At 35.8% G+C, this 21,161-nt stretch overlaps 1 protein-coding gene across 1 annotated transcript; it reads right to left on the reverse strand.

The window, feature by feature from the left end:
• Positions 1-986: 986 nt before the first annotated feature.
• LOC735456 (caspase-1) lies at positions 987-10,542 on the reverse strand. The gene is given in 12 exon segments (XM_063784640.1): positions 987-1,676; positions 2,148-2,209; positions 2,212-2,253; positions 4,535-4,678; positions 5,071-5,229; positions 5,232-5,283; positions 5,723-5,896; positions 6,553-6,662; positions 7,986-7,995; positions 8,447-8,505; positions 9,596-9,862; positions 10,491-10,542. Coding segments are annotated over 12 exon segments (1,230 nt in total). The 3' UTR covers positions 987-1,577.
• Positions 10,543-21,161: the final 10,619 nt, after the last annotated feature.

Below are 21,161 nucleotides of genomic sequence, written 5' to 3' on the forward strand. Positions count from 1 at the left end.
TATATTCTCTGCGCAAAGACTGATCACAGATGTAGTCTTAGGTTGTAGTAGAATATGCACAATAGTACAGAAAAGACGTGCCCAGACAAACAGTTAATAAAAGGCCACACAAAAAAGGGATTGTAATGTGCTCAACTACGAAGGTTTTTAAAAGGTCAGATATTCACTTTGAATTAATAGGATAAAGATTAGAAAAGGCTCATATTTGCAGGTGAAAGGGTAGTTCTTCCAATCCTCCCTAAATCTTAACATCCCTGAGTGAGTGATTTCAGCCCAAACTCATTTTCTTTGCGCCATGCAGGGACTTCATTGTGCACACCACGCATCCTAGAGTTTCTTCAGGGTGTCATGCACCATCTGCCAAGTGCTTCATTTTTGATGGCTGTCTTACCTTTTCAAGAAGTCTGTGAAGTACTGAAGGTCTAGAGTTAATTCAAAATTTACTTTCTCTCTCTTAAATACCTTAACAAAGGGTAGAAATATGCAGGTTCTGTTCATGGATTTTTGGTAGTAAACTGGGATTTGGGAAAAGTCCTTTATCACACTGCAGTGTCACTGTCATAACTATTCGTCTTCTGTCCATCTCTCCTGCTGAGCTCTAAAATTTTTGAAGTCAGGTACCTGTGGTAATTTGTATCTGCATCCCTAATCTGTAATTTGTGTCTGCAATCCAGCAGCAAATGGTATTTTGATGAAAAAATGGTGCCAATAGCCAGTTCAGATCTTACTAATTAAGTCTAAAATTCTAAATTCAGTACTCCCTCTGATTTCCAACCACTGTTGTTCCAATGTGGAAGAAAACTGAGGACATGTTTTTACTTTTATATCAGATTTATTGAAATGTTCAGAAAAGTCTATTATTAAACAGATATAATTCCAAAAACCATTACAGAATGAAGAAACTCTAGGTTTCCTATGGGGAAAAAAAACAAGCATAAAAGAGAATTTTGCTAAAAGAAATGTAAGTTATAAAGTTATACCACCAATGGGAACATATGCAATCTTAAAAGGAAAGGCCACATGCTATTTTAAAATGTTACCCTGCTGAGGTGAAGGGGAGAAACATCTAAGAGTCAGCCTTCATAGACTTATGGCCACTTCTAGGTCAATATCAGCTGACCCTCAGAAAGGGTCTAAAAGAAAAAAAGAAAAACTTTGGAAGAAGAGCAGCATGCTCTGCAGTGACCAGAAGAAAGGCATTACTTCAGTATTTTCTATATATTATGCTACGGCTTGATTATCCCTTATCCAAAATTCATGCTACCTGAAGTATTTTGAAATTCAGATATTTTTGTATATTGGAATATCTACATTATACTTACTGGTTTAGCATCCTTATTCCAAAAACCTAAAATTTGAAATGCTTCAATAAGCATTTCCTTTGAATATCATGTGGGCGCTCACACAGTTTTGGATTTTAGAGCATTTCAAAATTTAAATTTTTGGATTAAAAATTCTCAATCAGTAGACCTTGAGTCCTTGACTAAAATGGACTTTCAGTACACTTTCCTCAACCTTCCCACACTCCCGACCACACACACATACCGGCCCTCAGACATTCATACAGCTTCCTTATTTTAATGTCCTGGGAAGAGATAGAAACGTCTTGTCGAAGTAACTCTTTCAGTGCTGGGCATCTGTGCTTTATCATCTGGCTGCTCAAATGAAAGTTGAACCTGAAAGAGAAAGGAAAGTCTGGAGACCTGTTTTTCTGAAAAGATTATTAACTCATGCCAAAAAAGCTAAAACAAATCTAGCAAAGTAAGTGACGAAAACAAAAAGTACTTGTATCTACAACAAGTACAGCCATGTGCTTATCTAAGCATTGAATCACTCTCCTCAGGGCTTTTTAAATCTGTGGTTGGATCTAATGTCCATGAGGGACACAGGGAAATTAGAGTCCATTCATGTGTCTCTGCCGGGCAGGAGGTGGGTGAAACTAAATGATTATTTTATTGAGGCTGTTGGTCTTAACAGATTGGATCTGGCTCCCAGGCTTGTTCAATCTCCAAAGAACTTCAAAACTTTTTTGGAAGGAAGGGTGTTATTGGAAGATAAACATGTCTGGATCTGCTTTCTATGCTTCCAATTGCAATAGCCAAGCATTCGGGGAAGTAGAGTGAAAATAGCATCCACTAGAGCCCTACCTTGTGGAAAATTTCCTCCACATCACAGGAACAGGCATATTCTTGCAGTTGTTCAATGACTCATAATAAAAAGAGCCCTTTGCAGGATGTCTCCAGCAAACATTATCTGTTGATAAAGCTTTAAATCTCAAGATTGACTCTTGCCTGAAGAGAAGAAACTCTAGTATTTCTGCTCCAGCTGAGGCATATTTTGGAATTCATCTATTTTCCATACACTTCATTGTATTTTTTAGTGAATACATTTGAAGTTCAGTGAGTATATTTTTACTGATACTCTAAATGGTGCTGTATATGGTGCAGGTACTAACGTTGCATAGTCCCAGAGTTACAGTCGTAAATTTAGTAGAGAGTTAGGAAAAGGCAGAATGTGGTAAAGGGAAGGAATTGGGATTTGAAAAAGAAATATCTAAATGTGCATCCCCAAAGTGGTGTTACTGACTGTGATTTAAGTTAATTGTCCATGCTGATATGCAATAGACTTAGCTATATAGGGAATGGTAACAATTTCATGCACAGGAGATATCTGAGTCTACACTAGTGCCTGAGCTAACAAAGGGTATGTAATACTCAGTCTATACAGGGTAATTATGTTAATAAATTCTCAATGTATGTACTTCACATAAAATTTTAATTAAAATTTAATAACATTGACTGTAAGATATTTCCACACGAAGAGTTAACCATAAAAATCATAAAACAGAACAAAAGTAGAAATCTAGGAAAAGTCAATAGAAGGATGATGACATCATAATGGAGAATAAGAAGTTCTTATGGAAAAGAAAAATATTAAAGAAAACAATATTTATTACATGGTAGACACGGAAGTAATGAAGACAAGTGAAAATTATACAAAGGGAGGCATAAGAGAAAAGCAGTAGCAATAGCTCTGTGTATAATCACAGACACATTTTAATGACACATTTCAGCCAATTATAATGGTCATAAAGTATATATTAATAATAAAATTCTATTTAGAACCACAGCTATCTTAGTTGAAGGAAGTAGGTAAGAGATAAGGTGGAAACAGGTGTTTCTGCAAATGTTTTGTGAAATTAAGGAAGTAGATAGTTACTTTTCCTCAGGAGAGCACTATGAAATAGTTGGGATTTGCACAGCAGAATGTGGAGCTAGGCTTAATATGGGAGTTATAAATAACTAAATGGAGTTTCTGGCAGTCATATGGAAAGGAGGAGTAAGGAAAATGAAAGAAAAGAAAAACACAGAAATCAGCAAGATTGGTGATGAGAAGCCAGGGGCCTACAAAGTGCTATATAGAGGGCCATGAATGTCATGTGGAAGGCTGGGACCAAAGGATATTAAACAACAGTTCTGTCTAATGTTATAGTCTACTCTATGCACTCAGGCTGGAAATGTATTTTTTTGTGTGTTTATCTTGTCATTGTTTTTGATCATTGAAAAAATATTGAGTTCTACATCAGGGCATGTTCAAGACAATATAGAACCAAACTTCTTCTGAAAGAAGATATCTCATTGTACAAATTATTTTAGAAAATTTAACTACTTGAGCTGAGGCAGGGCCTTTGAGCCAGAGGTGACCAAGATAATGCGAGTCCTCTCAGGAAACTGCCATACAAGGTGGATAAAAGCATTCAAGTCATTTTTATTTAAACCTTGCTAAGAAAAGTAACTGAATGAAGTTATAAAATAAAAACATTTTAAATAATACCAGTTCTTTAATGTGTACTTCTTTCTGTCATGTGCAATATTTCACATATATTAATTTCTTTAATCCTTAAAAAATGATATTTATAGTCATATATATTAGTGAGTAATTCAAGGAAAGTACAGGGAGGAACTAGTGGAGCTAGTTTACAAAGTACTAAATGACTAGATCTGTCAATAATAGCAAGATTCTTACTGCAAAGCATACATTTAGAATAATGCGTATATATTCTGCTTTATATACCTGCTTCTAGGTAAAACCCACTTTAATTTAGGGGCCCAAAGTTCCTCGCTTGCTGTTCTACTTTTCTGAACCCTGCTTCTACTCTTCTCCTATGAATACTTGATGTTAGGCCCAATTGGTCCATTGAATGATCTCAACATGGCGGACCTTTTCTATGTAGAGTCAGACTCTAATGTTCTACAGCAGAGATCGTCTTCCATTTCATTCTCTGTTATCTCTCACAGTTCTAAAATATTTTGCAACCGAGAGGAGTTCATTAATTACTAACTCAGTGAGAAGAAGTGCTTACTTGCTCTTTGAGGATAAAGGGAATTGTGTATATAACTTGGAACAAAGCTTTAGTTTGTGTTCAAAAATCGTATCTAAAGTTCTGCACAGGTATCTACCCTCTAGTGGGTGGCCGTGAGTTTTTCTATTGATAACACCCACAAAGATGTTCTGTGTACAAGAAACCTGTTACCTAATGTGGAAGAGCAGAAAGCAATAAAATCCTTCTCTATGTGTACTTGATTAATAGCATCATCCTCAAAATCTCCTGGAGTTGGTAAAGATGTATTTTTAGAGGCCCGTGCTGAATCTTTTACCAACACCACACCATGGTTCTCTGGAAAGACAAAATTTGGTTTGTTACTACTACCAATGGCTGAGAGGACAACGTTCTCCTCTTAGCGTCTGTTCAATCATATTTATCAATATATTTGCTCTATCATTAATTCACATGCACATACACACATACATTCAAGTAACGTTCTTTCGACAATTCTTATTTCTCCTAACTCTCAAACTAATTTTAAAAACCACCAAACATCAAAGGCTCAGACTTGAATATAAAACAAATATCTACCAACCAGTCATACAATTCACAGAAGCCACATCTTGAGTGCTGACAGTACATGTTCTTTGACACTAAAAAACAGACATAAACTGAAAATTCTTGATGAATACAGATGAGGACAGTATTTGAATGTCTGGTGTTCTCAAAGACATTAGCCTCACCAATATGGCAGGCCTGGATGATTATCACCTTGGGTTTGTCCTTCAAACTTGGGCAGTTCTTGCTATTCAACGTTTTAAAGATTTCATTGAGTTGTAATACATCTGGGACTTGCTCAGAGTATTTCTTCCCACAAATGCCTTCCCGAATACCATGAGACCAGAGGCCTTGTGCTCTTGGTGCAGAGCGAATACCTCCAACTCTGTAGTCATTTCCTGAAAGAGACCATACTGCTGATTTTGGACTATGTGATTAACCCTCATGGCACCTTGGAAAGCCAATAAATAAGTACTTAAGGATTTCTTAAGTAATTTCATGACAAACAATGGAGGGCCAAAAAAACTTTTAGTCTTAATTTCGAGAAAGGTGAAGGAAGGCGTTGTAGGAAGTCATTCAGAGTTATCTGGTAGAGAGAACGTGGCATTACTGAGAAAAAAAAAAAAAAAAAAAAAACCTTCACACTTAAGTTAAACCAGACTCATGCTGAATGACTGATATTTCAAGGGAATATGTAGCATCCAGCACCCTTCCATGGCAGGTTTATATTTTAGATTATCAACAGATTACAATTCTTGGTCCTACAACCAAGCTTTCTAATATTATTTAGTTACACAAAGGGCATGACCATTGTCTCTATGGTATAATAGACCTTACCGAAGCAGTGAGATTTCTTTTCTCATCCACCTTGTACCCCAGATTTTATAGCAGCATCATCATGCCTATGACATCAACCTCAGCTCCCACTCTTTTAGAAAGACTGTCAAACTCTTTGTTAAACATAATGAGAGCAAGATGTGTGCAGCTTGACTTGCCCATTATTGGATAAATCTGTAGGAAATGCAGTTTGGATGAATAGTCTTATTCTCTGTAATTTAATATTCACCTGGTTAATTTATGACCATTTTCCCTTTCTTAGTCCTATCAAGGTACCAAATCCCTTGGACTACACATTGAAAACGGGGAACGGAATTAAGTGCTACTTCGAGAGTAGGCACAGAAACTGCAAAGGCTCAGATGGCAGGTTAGCTACTGACTTCATTTTTCTTGATAGGTAGGATTTTGAAAAATGCACAAGCTTTGAAGCCAGAATGCCTGAATTCTAAAACTGATTACTCTCATTTTTGATTGTTTTTCTTTGGGCAGAATATTTAACAACCCCATGTCTCAGCTTCTAGATCTCTAAAATGGATTATTTTTTAGGTTAAAAGTTATGTATTATCATGTACAAAATGCTTAGAACAGTGCCCACTCTTAGTGAACATTCAATAGCTGCCATTGTTGATGTTATTTATCCAGGAATTGGGTGCAATTAGGAACTGTTTCTATAAACCTGGGATCCTAGGATGCAGGATTTTTTTTTTATGTAAAGGAAGCAGAAGTAAGATTCTCCATTGAGAACAGCTCTAAGAAAAAGCCACTGCATTTCAGAATTGCCTCAAATATATCTTTCACCCCACTCTAACCTTGTGTTCTGAGCATGGCACCTCTGTCAACTTTTCTTTCCATATCATTTTAGCTTCGTCTAGGGAGCAAAGCTTGATGCTTCCTCCTGAGCCTGAGGATGTAGGCATAGCAGGGTTGCCCCACACTGGCACTGCCTGAGGAGTCTCAAGAGTCAAAGAATATCATCAATGTTGGCATCCCTCTTTGTTCTGCTTTGTGTTTCTTACAGCCTCACCTAAGGATGAAGCCACAAAAGTGGAAATGCATTCTTAGGAAGACAATCCTGATCTTTCACCACTGAATAATTTCATTGCTAATGGAGTACATTTCCAGCCAGAGATTTCCAGGTGTGCAATACAGGGATCTCCTTTCATATTTCAGGATCAGTATTTTTACAAGTATTTCAGATAAAAATGTAGAAAGGAAGCTTTTCAAGGCCATGCATGAAAAAATGCTCAGAAAATAATCAAATGTGTGAGATAAAATAGAATATAAATTTATTTCAAAAGATTTGAACCATATAATAAAATTTAATGGGAGGAGGTCTTAACTAAATCTACCAAAAATCTTTAAGAAATATGTTTATCTCTTTATTTATTTACTGAATAGACATGGTAGTAAGCACTAGGAATATTTTTTTAATGAACTTTGGCCTGTCCTTCAGGATCTCTTCCTACTATGTATACATATGGAAGAAGGAGATTATTAAATATATGAACTAGAATGATAAATGCTAAAATCAAAGTGCACACTAGATGGATTTATAGCACTTAACATTGACTGCACAGACATATGAGGAAATGTTTTCACAGAGTTTATGTGAGAAAATCCTTGCGGCTTTTATTTCATCACCAGTACAACACCATCCGACAACGTGATATAGTTGTTAAAAAACTTAATGTAATCTTTGTTTCAAGATAGAAATGAGTTTTCTAGATTTGTGGAGTATCTTTTAGAAACTATTATGTCAGGAAAATAATATTTAATTTTGAAAACAAGTTTGAGAAACTGTTATACAATTAGTTAGATAAATAAAGGCAGCATGAAGTATGTTGACCTGGGGAAGAACTAATTGGAATGGATATATTGGAGAAAACTAAAAATTAGTAATTTGATAGAAGAAATGTTTGGTTTCTTCAGAAAGAAGAATGAAAACTACATAAAAAAACTAAATAGAGGTATATGGGTTATATTTGAGGTAATTTTTCTTAGTGAAAATGCAGTATTTGGTTATATAGTGAGTGTCCCATGCTGTAAAACATTTAAGAAAATATTCATGAGTTAATCAACCCTAATAAATTCAATAGAGTAAAAACTGAAGTTGATAGAAAAATTTGCATTTCTTGCCTCTAAATTGCTTTTAAATATAAGTTTATTTTATGTTAAGAGGGCCCTTGATGAATAGGGGTTTTTTAATGAAATAGAAGAAGAAATAGCGAGACAGTTCCAAATCTGAGAGAAGAATGCATAAAACTTGGCGGTGGCTTGAATATTGGAGATGCGTGAGAGGAAAGGGGCCAAGATGTGTTTCAAGTTCCTGGTTTGAACAACTGGTGATGGTGACATCAATAACCGAGTTACACAAAACTGGAAGAGAAGCAGGGTGGGGAAGAATGGCATGTTCAGCTCTGATATTGTTTAGATAAAGGTGTCTGTAGGAGATGTGAGGGAATATTTCAGTAGGCTTAAATGATGAAGTTTGGTACTTATTTGGGTAATCAGGATTTGAGATACTGATTCCAAATTTTAATGTAAACATAGATAGTGAAGCTGTTTTGACAGTTGCTACAAAAGCAGAATAGATTACAAAAAGAAAATTATATGATCACTCTATGGGAATTCTTCATAGCCCCTTTAACTGTGGTTCATCATACAACATTAATGTCACGGGAAGCCAGGGTTCAAAGAATGCTCTTTCTTTAAAAACAGCATTACCTAGGAAGGAAGTACTACTTGAGAATCTTGTGTAGTAAGGTGATTTCCAGATGTTGGACCTAGAGAAAGAAGGACATCGAAATAGTCACTAATCATCTCTGGAAAACTTTACCCTAATGCTTACAACACTCCCCACTAAAGATTCCTCCCACAACCCTGACTGAACGACATTAAATAACGTTCAAAATGTTATTTAATTTAGAGAGTCGTGGGGGTATAAAATGAAAGAGACATTGTCAGAAAAATATGACAATTATTACACATAGATGAAAACATAAACTTCTCCCATGTCTGCTTAGACAGGCATAAGCTTCCTCTAACCCTTAGAAAACAAAACAAAACAAAAAAAAAGCCTTTTACTTTGAAAGAACATCTGCCTCTGAAGTGGCATTGGAAAGTACCACAGAGACCAGTAACTAGGAGTCCACCAGAACTCTCATCCTTACCATGTGGTAGGTCCAAGGGATCACAGGAATGGGCCAGCTCATTTCCTGTGCACTGTATCAGGTCATAAGGTGGCCACAAATGGAGGCAGTCCAGGGCTCACAGTGTGATCCACAGCCTGATAACAGGCAAGTGGGTGATCTTACGCAAAAGAAAATGCAAGGAGGCAATGGGAGGAAAAAGCCAACTTGAAATCCTTACTTTTCTATAATCATTCAATGTATTCTCTGAGTATATCGCCACTTTTGAAATATAATTTATTATTCTTGGAGGGCAATATTTTGGAGAGAAGTTATAAAACGTATTTAATTACAGACCTTAAACCTTCATGACAGACAACTACATAAGTGCCTGGGTACAACCTGGACTCAAAAATACTAAATCAATCAATAAATATTGTGCCTCGCCTGGAACAGTGGAACATATAGTGTGAAGCTTTTTAGATAGTTCTCATAACCTTCAGGAAATTAGCTACCACTTACTCAGAACAGGAAATGTGCTTTAATCAGAAGAGGGCCACTGAGGATGAGTAAACAGAAACGAAGGAGAGTCAAGGGACATGCAGTAGGGCCTGTGTTACAGAAATATTGCCCGAAGCCAGAGAGAAGGAAGTTTTCTGCAACTTAACATGACTAGTAAAGACATCACATGGTAGTCACAATGGCAGGCCCTAAGCGATCTTGAGTATGAGTCACTGACCCATACCTGCTGAGAGTCCCAGCGTCCCTGCCAGGTGACTGTCTTCTTCACAAATGTATGTGATGCAAATTTGGCATGCCGGAGCCCCTTTCCGAATAACAGAGTCAAGCAAAGCTTGGGCCTTATCCATAACTGTAGCATTTTCACATTTTACTATCTCTATCTCTTCCTGGCTCAGCACCCTTGTCTCGAATAATTCATCCAGTAAGCCATTTATTGTACCTTCACCCGCTGAACAGATAAACTGCTTTCTCTTCTCCTTCAGGACCTTGTCTGTTTGGAGCACAAGGATTTCTCACATCATGAAAACAGCCTCATATTCCTCTCACGTCATCACCAGAAGGCAACCTCATTTATATTTCATCAGTGGAATGTCCCCCTCCTCACAGTTGGGTAATCCCTCTTCTTACTTTATCGCTGTCCTACTTGTTTCCCTCAATAGTCTCCATACACGTGCATGGAGTGGCCTGAAGACTCAGTTTACCATTTCCACATTAGTCCCTGGAAAGCAGAAATCATCCGCTTATGTCACATGTTTATTTAATTCTGAATAATAAAGTAATGAAACAGAAATAGCCCATTTAATTTAGGAACCACTGCTGCTAGTACTCCTCCTGTGCCAATTCTGTGCCCTCTGCCACACTTATAACATGTAAAACTTTAATTAAGATTACAAAATGACAGCAAGCTACTCCTAAAGCCTCAGTTCCTTTCTGGGCTTTCCTTTCCTTTCTAAAGGCTGCAAGAGTCATCTAATTTCTTCTCTCCTCACTCTCCTCCCTCTCCCTCACTTTTGCTCACATAAACCTCCACAGATACTGATTATAGCTTCCAGAAGAGCAAGCACCTTCCACAACTCTTTCTTCCCAGGGGCCTGTTTTTGGGACAGTAAAAGACTCACCTGCCATGGCTTTTCTCTCCTCCCTTCTTGTGTGAGCTGAAACTGAAAGCATGCTTCACCTTTCTTTTTACCTTCCTTTTATACCTTTTTGGCAAGGCATGTACACATATTGGGAAACCACTGCACATGCATATGCATGTCTTTTTTTATTTTTTCACTTTTTTAATAGAGTAAGAATCAGATTCCTGAACTGTAGACTGCATCAGAGAGTGTATCTTTGGGAAATTTTCTTCACCAGCCCTTTGAACAAGTCAGGGTAGGAGGGGAATGGGGCTTGGAGAATAAGACAAGAATGACAAAGTATGTGTACAATTAAACTCACACAGTGAAGAGTTTCTCATTCGTTAGAAAACTTGATGGAGAAAAGTAACACAACCTTTAGAGAATTTGAACCACTGCTCTCCTGGGCCCATTTCACAGTGTAGGGAAAGTCATGGGAAATGTATGTCCCTGTGAAGCAATTTTACTTCAAGAAATGAACACATTTTTCACAAAAATTAAAGCTTTTCCTATTTAATGTCCTTCCTTTTCAGATGTTTTTTCTTTTTTTTCTGATACAGAATTTTATTCTGTCACACAGGCTGGAGTGCAGTGGCACTAACATGGCTCACAGCAGCCTCCACCTCCCTAGGCTCAGATGATCCTCTCAGCTCTGCCTCCCAAGTAGCTGGGAACACAGGCACATGCTACTATGGCTGGATAATATTTTTATGTTTGTAAAGACAAAGTCTCCCTATGTTTCCTAGGCTGTTTTTGATATTCTACACTCAAGCAATTCACCCACCTTGGCCTCCCAAACTGCTGGGATTACAACTGTGAGCCACCCACCCATCCTGGATGGCTTTCTTTTGAGGAACATTGCCTCATAGAGGACCGGAGCACAGGCTCTGGACTCAGAATGTTGAACTTAGCATCTTAAACTTCATTTCTTGGGCAAGAAATTGAACTTCCCTATGCATTGGTTCCTCTGCCTGTGAAATAATTTTAATAATAGTACATACCTACACACTGAGCATTAAGTGAGAGAAAATGTAAAAAATGCATGGAACATTGCCTGGCAAATGGTAAGCAGATAATGAGTGATATTACTATAATTAATACAAATATTTTACATTAGAAAAATCAAGGATAATTATTTGCAGATTATCCAGCTAAGTTTATCTTTTGTTAGACTCTTCAAGCAGTGCATCTAGTCATTCACTTAACAAATATATATGGACGATATGGTTCTAGGAGCCAGGGATTCAGTCAAAACATATCATGGTCATTTCCCCCTTGCTCTCACATACAAGAGGGGAAGACAAACATGAAGCCTGGTATGTAGTATGTAACTGGAATATTCAGAATGTGCAAATATGGCAAGTGATGAGAAGAATAAGAAATTAATTGGAGAAATGGGAGACAAAATATTTTAGGACTCATGAAAACTGTAGAATGAGAAGCCAGAGAAGGCCAGAAGAGGTCTCTGTCTTTGCAAGCACATGTTCAATTGATAATTCCAGAAATAAACTCAATGCGGCCAATTTATTTTATGAACCTCTTTGATGCAAGTTGGACTAATAAAAAATGCAGACAGTACTTTACATTTATCAATTTCTTTAACAAAAACTTTCTTGTGTCATTACCTTGTTATCTTTGGAGAATAAGGACCAGGAGTCACAAAAACATCCACCTTTTGACATGTGGGCCACCAATGTTACTTCCTGTGCTCTAAGCGATGAGTTAAACGTTTTTAGGTTAGACTAGAATGCACTGTGTAGAAGGAAAATAATGTGGCTTTTAACCTAAGGGCTTTCTCATGATTTTTTTTTTATCTTTACTTAGTCAATGACCTAGTCAGATTGCAGCAAAATCTTGAGCTCCTTGACAGTGGGAGGATTTGGAGCATGGAAGAAAGCAGAAATTACCTGTGCATCACTTCTCTTCCATTCATTTACTTTTACATTTATGTACTGATTCTTTTATTTTCTCTATTAACTTAAGGATTTCACACATAGTTTTCTCCCCCGGGCAGAGCCATGAATCAGTGAGTTAAAGTATGACAAAATGGCACCCAGGACACAGAAGCCATGACTAGACCATATATCTAGGGATGTAGAACCATGAGCCATGAGTCTTTTGTCCTGGGAAGCTAAGCATTGAGCCACTAGATTGCAAGGTCTCACTGTTTCCTCAAAAATGAAGATGTCATAAACTGGCAACAACTCAATATCCTATTCAGGAACATAAATAAACAATTTGTGCTATACACATACACTGAAATGCTATTCAGTCATAAAAAGGAAATATTACCAAAATATGCAGTAACATGGATAAAAATATTATGTTTTAATTATGAGTGAAAGAAGCCATATAGGAAGGAACACATACCCTGTGATTCCAATTATATAAAGTCCTAAATTATAAAACAACTAACGTATAGTGAAATAAATTCAATCACAACTTATCTGAGGAGGAAGTGGAAGGAGATTAAGAAGAAAGGGTATGACAAAACTTTCTGCAGTGACATAATTGGTTTGCCTATTCATTAGGAAGTTATTATACTAAATATCCTCAAATCATTAATAACCAACTTGCATTCTTAAAAGGGGTATGTTTTCTTTTATGTAAATTATACTGAAATAACGTTAAAATTTTGAAATGAAAAAGGTCAGTGGTAGTAATAATAGACTGCTCAGCAGGCTGGCCAATTATAAACTTTGCCATGGGTCCCTGAAACCAATACTCTATGAAATTCCTCTGTCTTGTTTGGTCTCCTTAAGAGCTTAATCTTGTGACCATATGTGGATACTTTCTATTGGTTTACACCATCCAGCCCTAAAATTTTTTCTTGAGCAGTTAAAAGCCTTGGCACGGTTAACATTGGCTTCTCTAGGCTCCTTCTGGGACTAGCAGTAGAAACTGCTCAATGCTGTAATTCAGTAGGTAAGACTTTGCCTTTTGACAATAGTGGCCTAGGCTCTATTCTTGGCTTCTGGAATGATTTCTTTCTGGTTTGCTATTTGCATAACTTTGCCATTTAATGAGGTTCCCCCACAACCCCATGGATAGCTTCTGATTTCCTCTCTTGAATTTTCCTTGCTCTGAACTACCTTGGGGAAATTCTAAATCTTGTAAAAAGAAACTGCTTACCATGTCTTTGAAGCGCATGGGAGGTTACTTTTGGTAAAGTTCAAAAGCCAGAAATATTGGCTGCTTGGCTAAAGTTGAGTAATAAGAAATTTAAAATGATATTTTAAAGAGCACTGTGGTTAAAAGTCAGCTTAATTAAAAGTGAATAAACAAACTATGGATACACTTAAAAGGCCTTCATGTTTTTCTCTTCTTGGATCTCGTTTCTCTGTAAAAGGTTTTTTTCTTCTTGGTCAAGTGAATTATTTTTCTCCATTTTTGTCTTGCCACTCTTAATGCACACATGAGAGGCCCTAAGATAACTTCTGGTAGCCTGAGACTCCTTGGGAAAAACAGAGGAGGCACCGTAGACCTTGTTTTGGAAAAAAAAACAAACAACAAATAACAAACAAAAAAAAAAACCCTCTGTTTTCTTCCTTAAACCCCAGGAATTCAATGTACATAGATCCCTCTCAAAATCAAAGGCTCTGTTCTGTTTTGCACTGTGTTATCTGACAGTTTGAGTTTTGGGGGGATCAGAAATTACTTTGTATTATGAAAGAGCTTTGATATGTAATAACTAGGCTGGAAATATATTTAATGGATGGCTAAGAGTATTTTTGGAGGGATACTTGGCTCTTTGCACACTTGGATTAGAGAAACATGCTCTTGGAAACCTGGAAGATATGGAAAGGACAAACCAGCTCTGCATACTTGCATACAAGATACTTTCTTAGCTGAAGTTTTTCAGAACCATTTTCTCTGATAAGGGTGTAAGGTGGGTGAAGGAGATCACTCTCCAGATCCAATGAGAGAAGGGCAGGCCAGGGGTGGGAGTAGAAATACATAGATTCCAAGTCTCTGTCATTGTGAGCAATTAATTAACTTGACACATGGAAGAAGCCTGAGTTGGGAAATTTCAGAAGTAGGAAAATAATACTTGGCTTTAGTTTTAGTCCATACAAAAACCAGGTTTGATAAAAGATGATCAACCAGTACATCACGGTAAATATATGTGCTGAATTTAGCTCAGGAGATATGGAGCTAGAGATGTAGAGCCACGTAAGTGGCCAACTTGAAAAATCATTTTAGTCATTGTGTGAATAACACATAGAATTAAGGAAAGGGAGAAGTCTGAGAAATTGGACCTTGGAATTTTCTCTTTGCTTTGGTGGGTAAGATGTGTTAAAATTTAAGATTGATTTGAAAATGACATGAATGTCGCCCATGTTTTTTCAATGATAATAACTATCTTGCAGATACCTATATACAATTTTAACCAACTGAGAACATAAGGATTCATGCTGTGGATGTGGGAGCAGAAACGGTTTGAAAACTTGTTAATATTTTCTTGAGAAAAAATTTGTTAGCCTGCTTGATTGCGAATTCTGTGCTGCTGCTGTGGCTTTTTTGTATTACAAATGTGATTCTTTATTTATCTCAGTGTAACATAAATTGAGATGTTGATGGGTTTTTCCAAGAAAATAAATGAGTCATAATAAACCTTTTCTTGTATAAGGATGAATGTGAAGTACATAATCATTATTTGAACAGGACGTTCCTTTAAAAAGCAATTGAGATTGTACAACGCAAGGCTGTTTGGATGGCAACTTAGCGTGTCTGGCAAAAGAAGTTTGTTCCTTCTGTTTCTCAACAATACTTTCAGAGGTCACAAAATTAAATCCTTTGGATGACATACACCCCATCCTTGTTTCTCTATTTACATTTAGTGACTGGACTCTCAATGTTTTATCCCTGTCTGAATTTCTTGGCAGACTGTGCTTTAACCTTTTATGTGTGGTTTGTTAAATTTAAAATTTTAGAAAGTGACATACTAAATAATAAAAAGATAGATTCAGGGTAGAAGACTTTTATATAAAAATGTATAAACAGATATAAAATGCTTTTTAAATTTCAATACAGTATGTGTGTCTGTACATATTCATTCCTAATTATAGTGATTATGGTAAATTATTACTAGCAATAATTTTTTTGGTTTTGACATGGTCTCACTCTATCACCAAGGCTGCAGTGCAGTGGCACAATCATAGCTCACTGCAGCCTCAAACTCTTGAGCTCAGGTGATCCTCCTGACTCAGGTAGGACTACAGGTGTGAGCCACCATACTGGGCTTTAGAAAGAATTCTAGTGAAAGAAAAGATGCCATGGTTAAGTGTTTTTTTTGTTTATTTTTTTTTAGATAGAGTTTTGCTCTTGTAACTCAGGCTAGAGTGCAATGGCACAGTCTTAGCTCACTGCAACCTCCACCTCTCAGGTTCAATCGATTCTCTTGCCTCAGCCTCCCAAGTAGCTGGGCTTATAGGTGCCCCTCACTATGCTCGGTTAATTTTTGTATTTTTGTTAGGGACGAGGTTTCACCATGTTGGCCAAGCTGGTCTCGAACTCCTGACCTCAAGTGATTCGCCCGCCTCGGCCTCCCAAAGTGTTGGGATTATAGGTGTAAGCCATCATGTCTGGCCTTAAGTATTTTTTATTACCTCAAATCAATATAATTTCACCATGGAAAATTTGAAAACTATGGAAAAATTTTAAATAGAAGAGAAATGCCACCTACATTTCCACTATATATACACATATATATATACATACACACATATATACACACATATATATACACATATATATACACATATATACACATATATATACACATATATATACACACATATATACACACATATATACATATATATACATATATATATAAGTCCATATTGTCATTTTTGTACTTTTAATTTCTCTGCACAGAGCACATAATAAAACTGAATTATTTTTTAAATATACAGACTATTATACTATTTACTTCTTAGTGGTAAATACATTTGGGCAGCAGTTCCAAAACTAGAAACTTACCAAAATAGGCTCACAGAATCCTTTCTACACTTACTATTCTTTGTCTATGGTTGAGTAAGTGAAAACATCTAGGAACAGAGCAGTCAGGAAACAATGATATGCTATAATTATAACTTTAGAGAATTTTATTTTCAAAATCAGAAACTTCATAGGATTTTGTTTTCAAAATAAAAAGTAATACAAAGAGAATAGAGTTACATTTGCTTTCATTTTTTCATTGGTTAGTCGTTCAGGTTGATCTTTTGACTTCTTGTTGTTCTCATTTTCTCATAAGTTAAATTAGCCATCTGTCTGCCACAAAGGTTTTGTGTAAGAATCACCTAAAAATTGTAAAGATTTTTGAGCTGCTAAAGACAAAGAGAATTAAAAAGCATTGTAATGCCTCTAAGCCATGTTAATTTGATGTGAACTAAAATTAGTGACCTAGATTTTCTTCTCTCATTTCATAGATCCTAATTTATTTAGAGCACTGTATTGTATTATTTCATGAAAATACCAAGATGCATTTAAATTTTTCTAGATATGGAAATAACTCTAAGGGAAACAAGTAATTTAGATGAGTTTACTAAACACGTGGTGGAACTAACAAAATGAAACACAGAGTTGATTGTTCTATAATCAGTACAAAGCAGAGTATAGCTGTCTATCCATCACTTTGTCATTTCAATTGTATCTCTATAGCACATAAGAAAAATGTATTGGTTTACACTGTGTAACTATAATATCATAATAACACTTTGTATGTGTATGGATTCTAGATTTACAATGTGACCTTGGGCAAAATCTAAAAGAAGGCTATAGATCAAAGAGGAAATATTAACTCTACAGAAATGGAAAAGATTTCAAATTAATATGATAAAACATACTCTGTTAGAGAAATCGATAGACACACTGCAAAATAATTCCAATGCAGGGAAGGAAAGATATAAGAGAAGCTCAGTGCTGGGTAGAGCAGGAAAAGAAATATCAAGGACCAACAGGAAGATTACAGGGTTAGAAACAGTCATATTTTAGCAGATCAAAACAAGAAAGTTAAAACAACATTCAAATATTTATTCTTTTTCATTCACATTCTAATTATTGAAACATAATAAGTGAGTACTTTTTGGCAACTGATAGACCAACAAAAATAATGATTTAGATTATCTGTAATTTTTCTGTTGTGTATCTGGCCAAGAATTCTGTAAATATATTACAATATAATACTAATACAATATGATAAATAGGTACGCTAATATAATGTGAGATGCCCTCTAAACCATAATAGATACCCATACCAGAAGGTTAAAAAATATGTGTAGAGAACACACTGGGATTAGCTTTAGAACGGACATTTTTCCTCTCCTTTTCAGGACCAAGATGTCAGCACTGACTCCAGCGTTCTAAAAATCCAGAAGATCACTACAAACAAATGAGAAACTAAAAGTCTGGTAGAACAGAGGCCATGACTGGGTGAGCAGCACTGTCTCGCTTCCAAAAATTTACTCTTCATGAAAAATGAAAATCATCGTTTCTCAAAAGCAACGTAAGTAGCTAAATTAGTTAAAATTGCCTTTATTTATTATTTTTAGAAGTTACATATTTTAAATCTCTAATTTCTTCTCCATTCTTCCCAGCATTTTTTAACTTTTTCATAATTTCATTTTATAACCAAGTTCTAAGAAAATTTGTTTTCCAAAACCAATTGCATAATATACACAAGTGATATTATAACATGAGAAATCATCTGATAAGGACCTTTATGGTAGGAACATTTCATGAGCTTTGAGTTAATACTGAAGTTTAAATTTGGTTTGATCTTACAATTTCTGAGCCTTTTATTTCATATGTAAGTATAGTGACAAGAGTTTAAACAGTTACTGTATTGAATACATCTGATCATGTAACTCAACATATTTAACATACATCTGGATCATAATAGTTACAAAAATCAATTTTATTTTCTTCACGTTCTGAAATATTCCGATTACTCCACCATTAAATCTCAGTCTAATAATGCTTTATGTGGAGATAATTGTCATGTCCTATAAGAATTTTTATTTTTTGTTGATTACTATTGAGTGTGTTGAAAGTTGCTGGAATTCTAATTTCCAGGCAAGTGAAATGTTACTGTGCATTCAGATTATTCTAGACACACAATCTTAATCTGTGTATAGTCGGGGCTCAATATGTAGACTGGAGGAAGGCGTGGGCAGGGCAAAGGAAGGTGGCTGAGAACACAATTCGTAGAACACAGATATGCCGTCCTTTTCATCACTTCCTATTCTGTATGTCATGCACTCTCCTTTGGGGTCAAGCATAAATATCTTGCTCCTATATATACTGTTCACTGGACTATAATCTTGAAAGAAATTTGATGCTAGCATGTAATTAGCTCCCGTGAATATTTGTTGAATGAATGACTGCATGAACAAATGAGTGTTATTAATTAATTGCTTGGTTACTTTGTTACTAACATGGAGGAGTTCTTTTCTGCTAATCATTTCCAGCTCATTTTCAACAGTCTCTTTCTTCTTCCAGACAAATGTCAAAATTTCAACTTTGCCTTTGTTCAGTAACAAAAGATATCTGGGTTTCTTTAATAGACTACTACTCTTTTAAACTTATTAATTTTAGTAAATAGATAATGCTCATTAGAAAAATTAAAATACAAGTAATAGTCTCACTTTGAAAGTACCAAGTGACATTTTAATTTTGGTATTTAATCTTTACCCACTGGGTCTCTCTAAGAAGCACTGTCACAGATTACAAGATAAATGAAGTAAGTAGCATTTCTTTGCCAGAAAAGGACAGTCTGGACTGTACACAGATTTTAGCAGCACTTAGTGCTTTTCCCATCTTCATTCTATTTCACAAGAAGAAAAATCAAAGAGACAAGCAAACAGCAACTCTGTAAATGACTGCCAACCGTTACTGGAAGGAAATGGGTCATCTTTTTCACCAAACAGGTGACTGACAAATAACCAGCAAATTCCATTGCTTGGACTCATCATGCACCCAAAGTTATTGGCCTATTCACTACAACAATGGAGAGAGGACAGCTTGTAACAAAGGCAACATTTTGGAAAAGATGTCAAAATTAAAGAACTCTTCATAGTAATTTGAATACACCTTGAGAAGAGAGTAGATAATATTTTTCTCCTCTTTTTTTTTTTTTTTTTTTTTTTTTTTGAGTAGAGTTTCGTTCTTTTGGCCCAGGCTGGAGTGGAATGGCACGATCTCAGCTCACTGCAACCTCTGCCTGCCAGGTTCAAGTGATTCTCCTTCCTCAGCCTCCCAAGTAGCTGGGATTACAGGCATGCACCACCACACCCAACTAATTTTGTATTTTTAGCAGAGATAGGGTTTCAACATGTTGGCCAGGCTGGTCTTGAACTCCTGACCTCAGGTGATCTGCCTGCCTCAGCCTCCCAAAGTGCTCATCTTCTTAAAGTTAAAATAACATATCAGAAAGATCTGTTTAATATTTTTAAAGACAAATTCAGCCTTAAACTGAATTTCAATTTTATTTTATTTTTAATTTTTTTATTTTCATAGGTTTTTGAGGAACGGGTGGTGTTTGGTTACATGAGTAAGTTCTTTAGTGGTGATTTGAGAGATTTTAGTGTACCCATCACCCAAGCAGCATACACTAAACCCAATTTGTAGTCTTTTATCCTTCACCTCCTTCCCACCATTTTCCCCTGAGTCCCCAATGTCCATTGTATCATTCTTATGCCTTTGCGTCCTCATAGCTTAGCTTCTACTTATGAGTGAGAACATCCTGTGTTTGGTTTTCCATTTCTGAGCTATTTTCACTTAGAATAATAGTCTCCAATCCTATCCAGGTGGCTGCAAATATCATTAATTCATTCTATTTTATGGCTGAATAGTATATTCCATCATATATATCTATATAATCATATATATAATCATATATAATCACATATATATCATATATGTGATATATCATATATGATCATGTATAGTATCATATATATATATCATAGTTTCTTTATCCACTCCTTGATTGATGGGCATTTGGACTGATTCCACATTTTTTCAATTGCAAATTGGACTGCTATAAAAATACATGCACAAGTATCTTTTTTTAAATAATGACTTCTTTTCCTCTAGATCGATACCCAGTAGTAGAATTGATAAATCAAATGGTAGATCTACTTTTAGTTCTTCAAGGAATCTCCACACTGTTTTCCATAGTGGTTGCACTAGTTCGCATTCCTACCAGCAGTGTAGAAGTCTTCCCTTTTCACTGCATCCATGCCAACATGTATGGTTTTCAGATTTTTTAAAAATTATTGCCATTCTTGCAGGAGTAAGGTGGATTGCATTGTGGTTTTGATTTGCATTTTCCTGATCATTAGTGATGTTAAGCATTTTTTATATGTTTGTGGGCTATTTGTATATCTTCTTTGGAGAATTGTCTATTCATGCCTTAACCCACTTTTTGATGGGATTGTTTGTTTTTTTCTTGCTGACTTGTTTGAGTTCATCATAGAGTGTGGAGAATACACTTTCTTCTTTTTAAAGATAAAATAAAATAGCAGAAAGATCTGTTTAATATTTTTAAAGACAAATGCATCCTTAAACTGAATTTCAATTTTAATAAGATAAATATTTGACATAGATATTGTAATATTTGTGAGTAAATTGTATCTTATGGTGCTGAAATGCCTTTTTCTCCAT

This window comes from Pan troglodytes, chromosome 9, assembly GCF_028858775.2.
Source record: "Pan troglodytes isolate AG18354 chromosome 9, NHGRI_mPanTro3-v2.0_pri, whole genome shotgun sequence".
Taxonomy (NCBI): Eukaryota; Metazoa; Chordata; class Mammalia; order Primates; family Hominidae; genus Pan; species Pan troglodytes.